The 12,675-nt window shown below is 41.7% G+C and overlaps 1 protein-coding gene across 1 annotated transcript in view; it reads left to right on the forward strand.

Moving 5' to 3' along the window:
• Positions 1-3,389: 3,389 nt before the first annotated feature.
• Positions 3,390-12,675, forward strand: part of LOC308311751 (putative E3 ubiquitin-protein ligase UBR7) — a gene marked incomplete at both ends in the record, with an annotated part of 33,171 nt that continues 23,885 nt past the window's right edge. Inside the window, 2 exons of the mRNA XM_080758535.1 lie at positions 3,390-3,783; positions 4,920-4,974. Coding sequence (XP_080614661.1) covers positions 3,390-3,783; positions 4,920-4,974 — 449 coding nt within the window. The remainder of the gene's footprint in view (positions 3,784-4,919; positions 4,975-12,675) is intronic.

A 12,675-nucleotide genomic window follows, 5' to 3' on the forward strand; every position in this document is an offset into this window, starting at 1 on the left:
TACACTACACACTACACTACACACTACACTACACTACACTACACTACACTACACTACACACTACACTACACTACACTACACTACACTACACTACACTACACTACACTATACACTACACTACAGTCTGCCCATAGAGTAATACAATTTCAGTGGAAGTTGCTCAGTGGCATTTTGACCATGCAACACACGCATTTGACCACCACATTTTGCAGATGTGACTTATATGCCTTGGAATGTGTTCTGAGGGCAGCATTCAATTTCATTGGCCCAATCACAGCGCGTTCGGGTCTTGTCAGACCTGAACGTCTGCTCTGTGACACACGCAGAAGCTTCTGTGAAGCACTATAGTCTCGTGTGGCCAGACGCAACAGTTATAGTTGTCTGGCTATATGCGAGCACCAAGGAAGAGTGCCCTCACTTGAGAGCATTCGCCCCAGAGCCAGAAGACGCGTCTATACCTTTCTTTGTCTATGGTGGCACCGTGAAGCTGAAACCAGGTGACAAGACAAGCCGGGAGGTGTGGGTGAGCCCCCACATGCAGGAGAACCTGTGATTCAGGCACAAAGTCACTGTTACCGGGTAGTCATTGCCTGGATCTGGCTCGGTTCTTTGAGTAATATTTTGTCCAAGGCCACTATTGCCACCGAGGGAAGGAAGGTGTCAGGTTTGGCTGGCCGGTTGATGTCGGATACAAACTGCGGAGAGAGGGCAACGATGAAGGGCGACCTGCTCTCTCCCTGCAGCGAGCATCAAGGTGATTACCCAATTTAATGACACTAAAGTATCTATCCCACCCTGTTACACCCCTAGCTGCTAATGTGCCCTTTACAGAATCACACAGTCGGCTGAGAAACACCCCCCTGGAGTGAAACCTTGTTCCAAATCCAAGCTGCTATAGGTTCGAGTATTCAGCTAGATGCAGATGGATAGATGGATATTAGATCTTGTAGATCTTGAGCTTGTAGATTTTCAATCGACTTTGTACACATTTTGAACTTGCGAAATGGGACATTCTGCAATACGAGTACTTTTACTTTTAGTACTTTAAGTACATTTTGATGCCGTTACTTTTGTACTTTTACTCAAGTACATTTTCAATTCCGTACTTTTACTTGTAACGAAGTAGTTCTAAATTGGTACTTTTACTTGAGTAAAACTATTGAGTACTTTTCCCACCACTGGTATTGGAATGTCTAACAGGAGTGGGGGGGACGGGGGGACGACTCAAATCATGTCAAGCAAATACATGCGTGTGCGACTCAACGATCAATGAGCAGTATAATGCAAGGGCGCATGGACACGTGTACACATTGCCGCAAATCCACTATACGCATGCTCTATTATGTAAAACCGCAAACACAGATCTGCAGGCACAAACACACAGCTATACTACTGTACTTATACGTGTGGATTCCCCATTAATATTAATGTATCTTGTAACTGCCGGAGGCGCTGATTGGAAATGAGGTTTCAGCCCCGGCAAGGCTATAAAATCAAGATGTAATGAAATGTTAACCGAGGAAGAGATGAGCAGGACTCGGCTGTACGGTTCAGGTGGCAGGGCTCAAGCACTCTAAGATAGTATAGGAAACAACTAAAGTGGTACGAAATAGTAAATACAGTGTTATTCATTGTATTTTCATTGTATGCGCTAAAGCCTCTACAATAGCTTGTGTGTGTGTGTGTGTGTGTGTGTGTGTGACCTACACAGGTCCTTTGTCCACTAATGCGCGTCGAGGAGGCAGGCTGCATAGTAAAACTATGATGCTATTAAGCAAATTGGAAGTTAGAGTCATTACATGCGGCCCAATTACTCAACGTGATTAACCCCAACATCAAACGTTAATTGTCTGGCGTCTGGAACTTTATAGCAGTGCATTCCTGACATAGAACACACGAAGAAACACACAGACGGCACAGATAGTATGAAATGGGGTGATTTAGTACCGTCATTTATATGGAAAAGATCATAAATATTCCATAATTCTCACCTTGGCTGGAGGCGTTATTATACACAATACATGGTCATAACGTGCGGAGACAAATGATGATTGATATTGATAATGAGTCCTGCCAATCACCACTTTTGATAGAATACCTTCAGGATCCAGGTTACTCAAATCGTATTAACCTCACACATGTGGCCACTCCACCCATGCACACACACACAAAACCCCAAAGGCACGCACAGGCCCACGCCCACACACGCGTGCACACGCACACACAGCTCAGAATGAAGCCCAACTGGAAGCTCTAATGAAATGTTAAGAGGACTTTATGAGCAGCACTTCAGCCGTTCTGGAAGCAAGGGTCACGCACTCTTTAGATAGATAAAAATATGGAAAAGTGTTTAATCTAGTGTTTAATTTAGACCCGAGGACAATTCCGTTTTCTATGTTCTCAGCCTACCTTCTAAGTTCTCAACCTGTTTCATGCCAAGGACCCCCAGAATTGTCTGTATTTGGCCGCCAACCCCCATCTGAAGATATGTTGTTCCAGGGACCCCCCCCCCCCAGAAGCAAATATTTGAGTTAAAAAAGTTCGCTCTGAAAGAATACATATTCAAAGATTAGATTTTTTTTTTAAAAGCTCATAGCTATTTTTCAATAGCTACAGTATAACATGATGCTTAAAACACCAAAAGGGGTTTAACCCTCATCCAGAATGGGTTAAATAAAGTGGTAAACTGTTCATTGTATCTACTACAGTATGTGGAAAAGTTTGTTCTCTAAAGTAACGAGCAATTTGCCTGCACATGTTCGTCCACCTGCTTTGAACAGGAGTTACGTGCAAATTAAATCTCTCCATTAGAGCTTTGCCAGCTTTGGTTTCTCCTTCTTTTTGGTCTCATTTCCAAAGCTCTGTTGCTGGCTGCTGTTGCCATGGCAGCGATAGATCAACACCAGCATAATATTGGCAATGTCTAGCAACAGGAAATGGAGGAAGCCAAAAGAGACGATGGTTTTCGCTGCTTATTTGATGTCCGCTGGACATGAGCAACGTGCACACATGACACTGCAGGGGGGAGGGCAAGATTAATCCAGGAACCTTCCAGTTACACAATCCTGCCTGAGCCACTGCCCATGATGCATATACGGATGCAGATGTCGTAGCTGTTATGGTTTACCCCTGCCCCCTGTCTCCCCCACACCCTATAGGCCTGACCCCCCCCCCCCCACACACACACACACACACACACACACACACACACACACACACACACACACACACACACACACACACACACACACACACACACACACACACACACACACACACACACACACACACACACACACACTTTTCTCAGGAGCACTCGATTGGGAAAGCATTTAATTTGCTAAACAAAGTGAAAGGCTGCCACAACACAAGGGGAGTAATGTAGAGTGATGGGCAACCCCCCCCGTGCTGGGAAGCACCACGGGACAGAGAATTACTCCTGCTGTCAACGTAGCAGCATCCATCAACTCACCCACCGACTCAACTCTAAAGGCCCCACCGCTGTGGGCAGCATCCATCACTCACCCACCGACTCAACTCTAAAGGCCCACCGCTGTGGGCAGCATCCATCACTCTGCACCGACTCAACTCTAAAGGCCCACCGCTGTGGGCAGCATCCATCACTCACCCACCGACTCAACTCTAAAGGCCCACCGCTGTGGGCAGCATCCATCACTCTGCACCGACTCAACTCTAAAGGCCCACCGCTGTGGGCAGCATCCATCACTCTGCACCGACTCAACTCTAAAGGCCCCACTGCTGTGGGCAAGAAAGGGAACACATGTGGATGGATCTCATGCCACGCATGTGTGTTTTATAGGAATTCAATTAAATAGATTTATTTTAGCAAGTAATTAAATATTTGGTTACAGTGTGTGCATATACCGTAGATGTTTGCGAGTGCGGTTGTTTTCTATCTGTGTGGGAAACACATTGAAGGAACCCCTTAGCAGACTGTTTGTAGATTTAAAACTTTCTCACTAATTAAAGTTCTTCTTGAGAAGGAGAACATCCTGAAGGCTGCATGGTGATGCTTCAAGAGCATGACTAAGCTGCGGGAGAGGAACAAAGACAACAAGGGGAATACATTTTGTAGCACGTACTGTTCCCAATAAATTTCACATGAAGCACTTTGTTTTCGTTCAGCACTCGGCGACACCGCAACGCTATATCTTCTGTGCAAAGCTGACCCTATCGCAGGAACCCTTCTGGGCCCCATGGCAACTTACATAAGTCATATATGTGATACTTAGCTTGCAATTTGCACATACTGTATGAGCTGAATATTTCAAGTAAAGTGATGCATTACCAGCTCTAGATGATACAGTGGATACTGGTATATGTGATTCTTGTACTATACTAGACAATCCATTGCTCTCTCTCTCTCTCTCTCTCTCTCTCTCTCTCTCTCTCTCTCTCTCTGAGGGACTCCAGTCAACTAACAGGGTTCAACTCAAGTGGTTAATCCTGATTGTTAATTCAACTCTGAGACAGCCAGTCTTTAGTTATTTTTACACATAAACACACTGTCTGAATCCCTGTCTCGTCACACAGGTGCATGACGGTATATACAGAGTCAGCCTCGCACCAGTATAGCAGACGATAGATTGTAACTATAAGTGTGGAATACACTGCATGTTGGAGACTGATTGAACCAAAGGTTGATGCCCTGCAAGAGCTCAAACTAAGACGTCGTCTACTAACTGCCTACTGGGCATGCCATTCCTCCAGCCCTGCATGCTCACACAGACGTGCTGTACCAGTACGTTCATGTCAGTCTCTGCCTTGGGGGCAGAGACGTGGTGGGACTATATGCATAGTTCAATGCCACTGGAGCGAGCAGTTCAGACTGTGTTACTCATGCTATGAGTCAACCTGCTCAGCTGTATCCCATGCCCTCTCCATCCTCCTCATGTCAGCTCATTATCATCTTCTCTTCCGCAGGCTGCTGAGGAAGATCCTCAGCTCACCTCGGTGATGATTCTCAGGGTTTCTGCCTGAGCCCAACCACCATCATAGCACCTGACGGGAGCTCACGGCGAAACGCGTCGTGCTAATAAATAAATAAGTTGATGATGCAGTAAGTTGTCCGTCTTTGTTCCCCGAGTGTGCAGTCCCTTCCTTGGAAGGTTTATTTCTCTTAAAAAAAACATGGAAGCAAGTGGTGGCTAGCGACGGAAGCTAAAAAAAAAAATACTATTATTAATTCTGAATGAACGCTTGTTTATCAAATCTCTCCTTCTCGTCTATGGCTACCTGTGCATAATCTAATCAATCTCGTTTTTCCGTTCATGGTATCATAAGAGTTAAGGGCAACAAACATAGATGGATAGAGTTTTTATTAAAGTGTCCATCATAACAACCAATTTAACATAAAACATTCAGAACATGTTTCAGGCAGGTAAACGAGGTACACAACCATTTCACCAGAGCCAGTATTGCAGATGTGGTGCTCCCTGCTTTTAAAAGTAAAGTGGGCAAAGGCTCATTCATTTATATAGGAGCCACACAGTGGAATAGCCTGGAATCCAGTGTTAAACTGACATCCAATTTGAGGACATTTAAACAGAAGACAAACAAATGGCTACTGGAAAAGGTTTCCCTATAAAGGGACATCTTAGAGGGATGGATAGGGACATACTTGTTGTGTTGTGTATGTAATGTATATGTACTGTTATGTATTTGTGATGTATTTTAAAGTATTGTTCCGTTCAGTGTGAGAGGACCCCAGTGGAAATAAGTCTTTGGACTTTACTGTGTAATCCTTGAATCGCTGATTATAATGTTGTATTATGATTGCTTTTCTAAATAAATCAAATCAAATAAAAAAAAAACATCCAAAACAAATCTGGGTTCTTATCCTGATTTTTTTCAAATAAAGAGTTTCTTAAATCATACTGGACAGAAATATAAATGGCTACTCAGGCTGTTAAAAGGATGCATTTATTGCACAATTATGATCAGAAGTGGAGTGCATATATGCATTCAATGTATTATCACTAGCCTACTGCAAATTACATCATCTTCTATTGTGTCTCACTGACAAAACTAGACATGGGGAAAATATCTAATTTATTTTCAAGTAATCGTCAGGAAGATAAGCTTGTCTTGAAAATAGCAGCTTGGCTTGGTAATAGTTTACACTCCACTGAACGTAAATTACATCACATATCTCTGCTTTCATGACATTTTTATGTTATTTTCGTCTGTGGTTTGCCATTTACAATTTCTGTCCAGAATCTCATGAATTACAATTTAGGCAGATGAATGAATGAAAAAGAATGTGATTAAAAAGTGTCATGTTGATTATCGTCCCAATAAAGTGGAATCCGATGTTTGTTCAAACACAGACAATGGTGTGTACAATAACAATCTGCATATAGAGTTGTTTTGATTGTAATTTAATTTGAATAATTTTATCAGTTTGACATTAATATAAGTGTTCATTATTTTACGAGTGTAATATTATGTCGTTGCTGTTGGGTGGAAACATTATGTCCAAAACCGTTCCTGTCATACAAAAATAGTGAACAAATCTTCTCTGTACAAGCTCACAATTTTGTATTTTCACTACTTTTGTGCGAAACTTTTGTACTTTGATGTAAGGCATTAATTTAATAAATAAAAAAACGAGGTTTGTTCTGCCTGGCAGCAACGACAATGCAGTTTCCATTTCAGTGTTACAAAGACACAAGCCATAGGATCCTCCTTTGTAACCTTTATTTTCTGCCGAGTGTGCACTCACACTGTTCACACACTGGCTTCACATTCACGCCAGTGTTACCAGGTTACACGAGAGAAATAAGCAACCAGGTATATGCAAACAAGCCCAAAAGAAGCGACTATGTAGGCCACATTTACAGCACTGCAAACCATTAAACTGTACTGCTATTTGACAAAGCAAATCAGCATTAAATTGTAGATCTGCTATTTGCAAAATATATTTACAAAATATTTTCAGATGGCGGTCTGTGGACAAATTCCTATTAATTTGGGGGTCCTCTGTATGAAAATGGCTGAGGAGGACCAGCATAACAGCATTATAGGAAGCAAGCCCGAAATGAGCTTTAGAAACAAGCCCAAAAAAACACAACCGGCAATTATAGCCTACCAATATTTTCAAGCTATACTTTACAGAAAACCAAGCCCAATCTCACGTATAATAAGCAGACATGGCAACACTGGTACAGGAGCACAGGACTCAAACAACCCAGTTTTAACCCCCATGTACAAGGACAACTACACAAGAGATTATTTTTTTAATCACAGTGGGTGGGTCTCTTTTTTCAATCACGGTTGTGCTAGTCATTAATACATTATGCAGCCGTGTGATCTGTGATGTGCCGTATATATTTCCATTACACATGATGTGACATCCTGTCAGACAGAGTTCATTAAATAATAACGTGCATAAATGATGTGAAACAGTGTTGATTTCGTCGACTACCTTTTTTCACTGACGGAAACAAAATGGAAACAAAATGAAAACTAAGCTATGGTGACTGAAACTATAAATTATGACAAAATATACTGTCGATTTTGTCAACAAAAAACTAGACTAAAATGTTACGAAGGGACTAAAACATTCCAGGTGACTAAAATGTGACTAAAACTAAATGAAAACTATTCAAGAGACTAATGACTCAAACTAAAATCTAAATTTGCTGCCAAAAACAACACTGATGTGAAATGGATCACCTCACTTTCTGCAAGCGTTTATTGGCAATCCTTACAGTTTTTAACTTTTTTTTTGAATAAGTAGGAAATACTGTAGAAAGATAGCTGATTGATTGATTGATTGATTGATTGAATACTTAAACGCTTTGCCAAAAAAAGCACAGAAAGTACAGTTCTATAGTCTATACAAAAGGATGCAAAAAGGATTAATAAACCCAATAAACCACCATGGCTTGTTTCCATTGGGGCATCATATTTCAATTATAATTATTGGAAAAGGAAACATTGAACATAATTTTCATAATTTACCATTTATAATTTTCATTTCATTACACTGTGAATCCCCCGCAGCGATAGTTCACTGTAGGCACGGCGCTAATTGTTTACAGCATGTGTTATTTTTCTCACTCGTGCAGCGAATTGAAAACAGATGCGACTGCATATTTCTCCTCATTACAGCATGCAGATGATATTGCTTCTGCATATTACCTGCTCCCGTTTTAACACTTTGACTTCTATTCACGAGTTGCTCGAGTTAATAAATTGTAGAACACTTTCCCTGCGATTTGCGAGTTGCCCGAGTTATGTTTTCATTGTTTAATCCACGTTTTTCATTGGTTTCAAGTCATTATGGGCAATCCACCGGACATTGCCTTTTTGCAATGACGTCATCGCAAAAAGATCCACCGCTTCGGCGTGCAAAGCTTGAATGCCTACAATTTACGGCCGTCTTTCAGGCTAGACTGCCTATGTTTAAAGTTACCTTTGAACAGCCAGTGCACCGACCGCTGAGTTGCTTGTCATAAAAATCCACTTTAAAAGGGTGTAATCGCTTGTTGTGGTGTAGAAAGATATTCCAAAGTGACGACCACAACAACACACCGGACGGGGCAGCCACGCGCTGCTAGGCAGCTTTCCCATTGTAAACAATGGGGACTCAATTTCCCATAAAGAGTTCAAGCCGCTGTGTCCCACACAGCTGTTCAGACGTACAGTAAATAGTCCCCCCCTTCCCCCCACACACACACACAACAAACTCACTCACCCACGTGCAGAAGTACAATAGATTATGTGTTGCTTTAAAGGTATTTTGTGACATGAAAAGAATGGCGGACCAAAGAGAGGCAGCGCTTAATTGTCAATGTCATTGACAAGTGTGAAGTGTGTACACACGCACGCACGCACACATCAATACATCGCTGAAAAAACACATGCTGACAGACTCGTGTGACTTCACAGCGAGAGATGCCGATTGATCCTTCCAAGAGAAGATATTGTCCAGCATAACGTCAACATCAATAATCGCTCCTGTTCTGTTGCTTTTGTTTTGTTTCGTTTGACAGCCGTGTAAGTGAAAACAGTGGTGTAACGTATAACTACAGTAAGTACATTTACTAAAGTACTGTGTACAATTTTGAGGTCCTTTTACATTACTAAACAGTAACATTAACCACTTCAGCCCTACATTTCTTACAGCCGATCTACAAAGTTCACTGTGTTGCGATGCGACGCACTGTGACATTTGCTATTTTCAAAAGACTTGTAGACATTTTATACATTTGTGAAATGGGACATTCTGCATAATGATGTGTTTTACTTTTGATACTGTAAGTATACATAGTGAAATACAATACATACAAAAAAGAAGAAGAAAAGAAAAGTATCACTACTGCTTTCAGCAGTAATACTTACTTTTAAACAATGTGAGTACATTTTTCCACCACTGAGTGTAAACACAATGGACAGGGCAACAGGAAACAAACACTCGGATGCCTGTACAATTGACCAAACTAAAAAAGAAATTACACAAAAGTTTGTATTCTGTGAAAAGGAACAGCGTCTTGAAGTAGCAATATGTCTCAACCATAATGAACCCTATCCATTTAACGCAGAGCGCGGGAGCACTCTTAACGCTGATTTATGCTTTCTGCATTGAAGTGTCACCGGTGGCGTCGCCATGGGTACACAGAGGGGTGACGGTGTATAGTAGCCACTCGTGCACCTCTTCAAAGACCTAACTAATCGTGATCACAGAAATGGTGAGGATTAGTCTGCTGGGGGCCACTTTGCTAATCATTCTCCTGGGGAGATGGATGGGAGTAACGTATGAGTGGACATTGTGAGAGTTGAACGGGCATGCATAAACAATGTATTAAACTGTCAAATCTATTCCCCATCATGTGAACACGCATGCATGAATCCCCCTCCTGCCTCTCAGTATCTCCAAAGTATCTCTAAATCCCTGTATCACACTGACTGTGCGCCTCACTCCTTCGCATGGTGGTGTCGCTTGTCGAAAATATAAAACCTACAAGATCACACCGGTCGCATGTGCAACGAGTTGGGAGCTGGATGTTGTCAGCGTGCGACACCTAATTCGTTACCTAATAAATTATAGGCTTTAATAACAATATAATTCAATCGCACTAGATTATTATTCTACCGAAGCAATGTTTCCAATGCAAACCACTTCACCATACCATGTGAGAGAATTTACACAATTGGTTTTCTATAATGAATGCATGACACTAGTCTACAACTGTATCTACAGTAGTTTCTAGATTGGCTTGCTGTAGTCACCTACAATGTGAGTATATGGTTGAATCCGCATTGAAGAAGGTTAATAGAGATGGTCTGTCTATAGACTGTACAATGGAAGGAGAGGCAACTATCAATCATTTACTTGCAGACGAAGAGACAAAACGTTCCGAGACGGCATTTGGGAAAACACCAACGTTCCGTAGGCTACAGCTCAGACCTCCGTATACAGAACTTGGGTTATCTCCCTCAGCACTTCATGGCCGTCCTCCCCCAATCCCTCAGAGCAATTTGAAGCGGCCATGAGAACCAGGCAATTATCCTCTCCTTTCTCCAGGCTCTAGAAATGAAAGATTGACTCATCTACACCGTCTCAAGGGACCTATAGCTGTCCAGGCGAGAGACACCTTCTCTCCGATAGTCACCTTTCCCCTCTGGTGTCGTTAAATTAAATCCTGCTGAGCCACACAAGTGTGCCGTTTCCGTCATGCTACAATGCTGATATTTACCTTTGCGGGGACCATTTGCCAAATTGCGTAAAAAGGTCAATGATGGGTTTACCCAAAATAGCTGTGCACGTAACATAATTACAGAGCATGCTCAATAGAGCCAATGATATGAAACAATTAAACTGTACAATAATGTCCCCCAAGTATCCAATCCCTTAGCCAACTTTCAATTTGATTAGTTTCACTTGAACTCAGTTCTATTCATGGCATTGCTTTGGTGGCATAATTCAATTAAATTCAACTCATTAAAGTTGTTAATTGAATTATCCTTTCGTCCTGGCTTTGAGAGTGAAATGACTGTCCCGCAGGACCTGCACATCGTCACAGAGTTTCTGTCTCTCACTCGCTCAACTTGTGTCCTGCGAGAAAAAGGTTAATCAATAATAAATATATATTAACTGTGGGGGATTAAGTGGGGATTAAATGCTGATGTTTATGTTTTTGAAATGTACTAATTATATTTGTATTGTCTTCTCTGTATATGAACTTTCTTTGCATTGTTATGCATTTAAGCCAGCCACCATATACAGTAAGAAAATGACACATTTATGACTAAGGCATTGTTTTGTGGAAAAAATAAGGATTCAATAATTTTGTATGGTGCATGTAGACTGAATACCAAGCTCATTCTCAGAACATCATTCCCTTTAGCCCCCCATACGCCTTTTCCCATGCCCTGCAGCACACCAATCCAACTGTTAAAATACAGTTGTACTGTATTACTTAGTTTAAATCCCAGGCCAATGATTCCTTCAGCTGGTGAGTTGGCCATGAATGTAATACCAAATAGATCCTTGCAGGGGCTTAGCAATTGTTTTTGTAGCAACAGACGAGGTTGAGAATAACAATAGGTTTTATGGCCTCACTCACATTGCTCTGCTTTATACTGTGAATTAATAGCAGGATCGTGCTAGGCCACAGATTATCAGCTATACGCGTGTAATGTTTTCTAACTGTATCTGGCTGAGAATAGCAGAAAGGCAGAACATCTTTAACCCATTAAACACGGCAGATTCAAGAGTGCTGAGGGGAATGACACAATCTGAGAAGAATGGCGGTACAAGGTAATGCGTTACTGTAACGCCACTACTTTTTGCGGTAACTAATAACGTACCAAGTTACCTTTTTACCATTCCGCAACGCCGTTACATAGTTACCGTAGATTACCTGCATTAGTGCATTACATTTAGTAACCCGGAGGTACGCGAGGCGGCTGGGAGAAAAGTTGACTCAGTCGCAATACCAAGGATTCGCCAGAGATGTCACGTCACTGTGGTTTACGAGCAGGAAGCTGGCCCCTTGTTTATGAACAGCTTCGAGCCATTGCTACTTCCGTGTTGCATGAGCATAACGGTGACATAACTGTCGAATCCTTGACGTCTTTATCGCAGCCTTAGTTTCATGTGTGTTTCATGATCTGATGGTCGCAATAAGCTGTCCTATTGTGTCACGTTCGTGACTTTGCGCTAAACACTAAACAGGAATAAAGTACAACTATCAGGACATGCAACCCAGGTAAAGTAAGTAGCTATAAGCAACAATATGTCTTTAATGACCATTGCTGGTATTCAGACAGCCAGCAATGAGTAAAACGATCCGAAAAAGATTTTGTCTCTGTGACACGTCTAGGGGCCACAATCTGCATATATCTGCAGTATGATTGACACAGTCAAATGAAAGTCTCAGCGACAGTGCAGTATTGGAAATATAACCATTATTTTGAATGTGTGGAGATAAAGGAAGGACACTAAAATGTTGTGGTCAAATGCTGATGTAAAACTGTAGACTATATCTTTTGTGTTGTATTAATTGTTCCACTACATTTCATAATGATAATTGCTAAGACCACATTGCTTAGCAGAGTTCAGTGATGCAAAATGCATGTCAAGTGGATTAACAGACTGTATTATCCTCCAAATCTCCAAACCGTACTGAAATTAACTTTAACCTT

Source organism: Protomyctophum bolini (genome assembly GCF_963924005.1).
Source record: "Protomyctophum bolini genome assembly, chromosome: 24".
NCBI lineage: Eukaryota > Metazoa > Chordata > Actinopteri > Myctophiformes > Myctophidae > Protomyctophum > Protomyctophum bolini.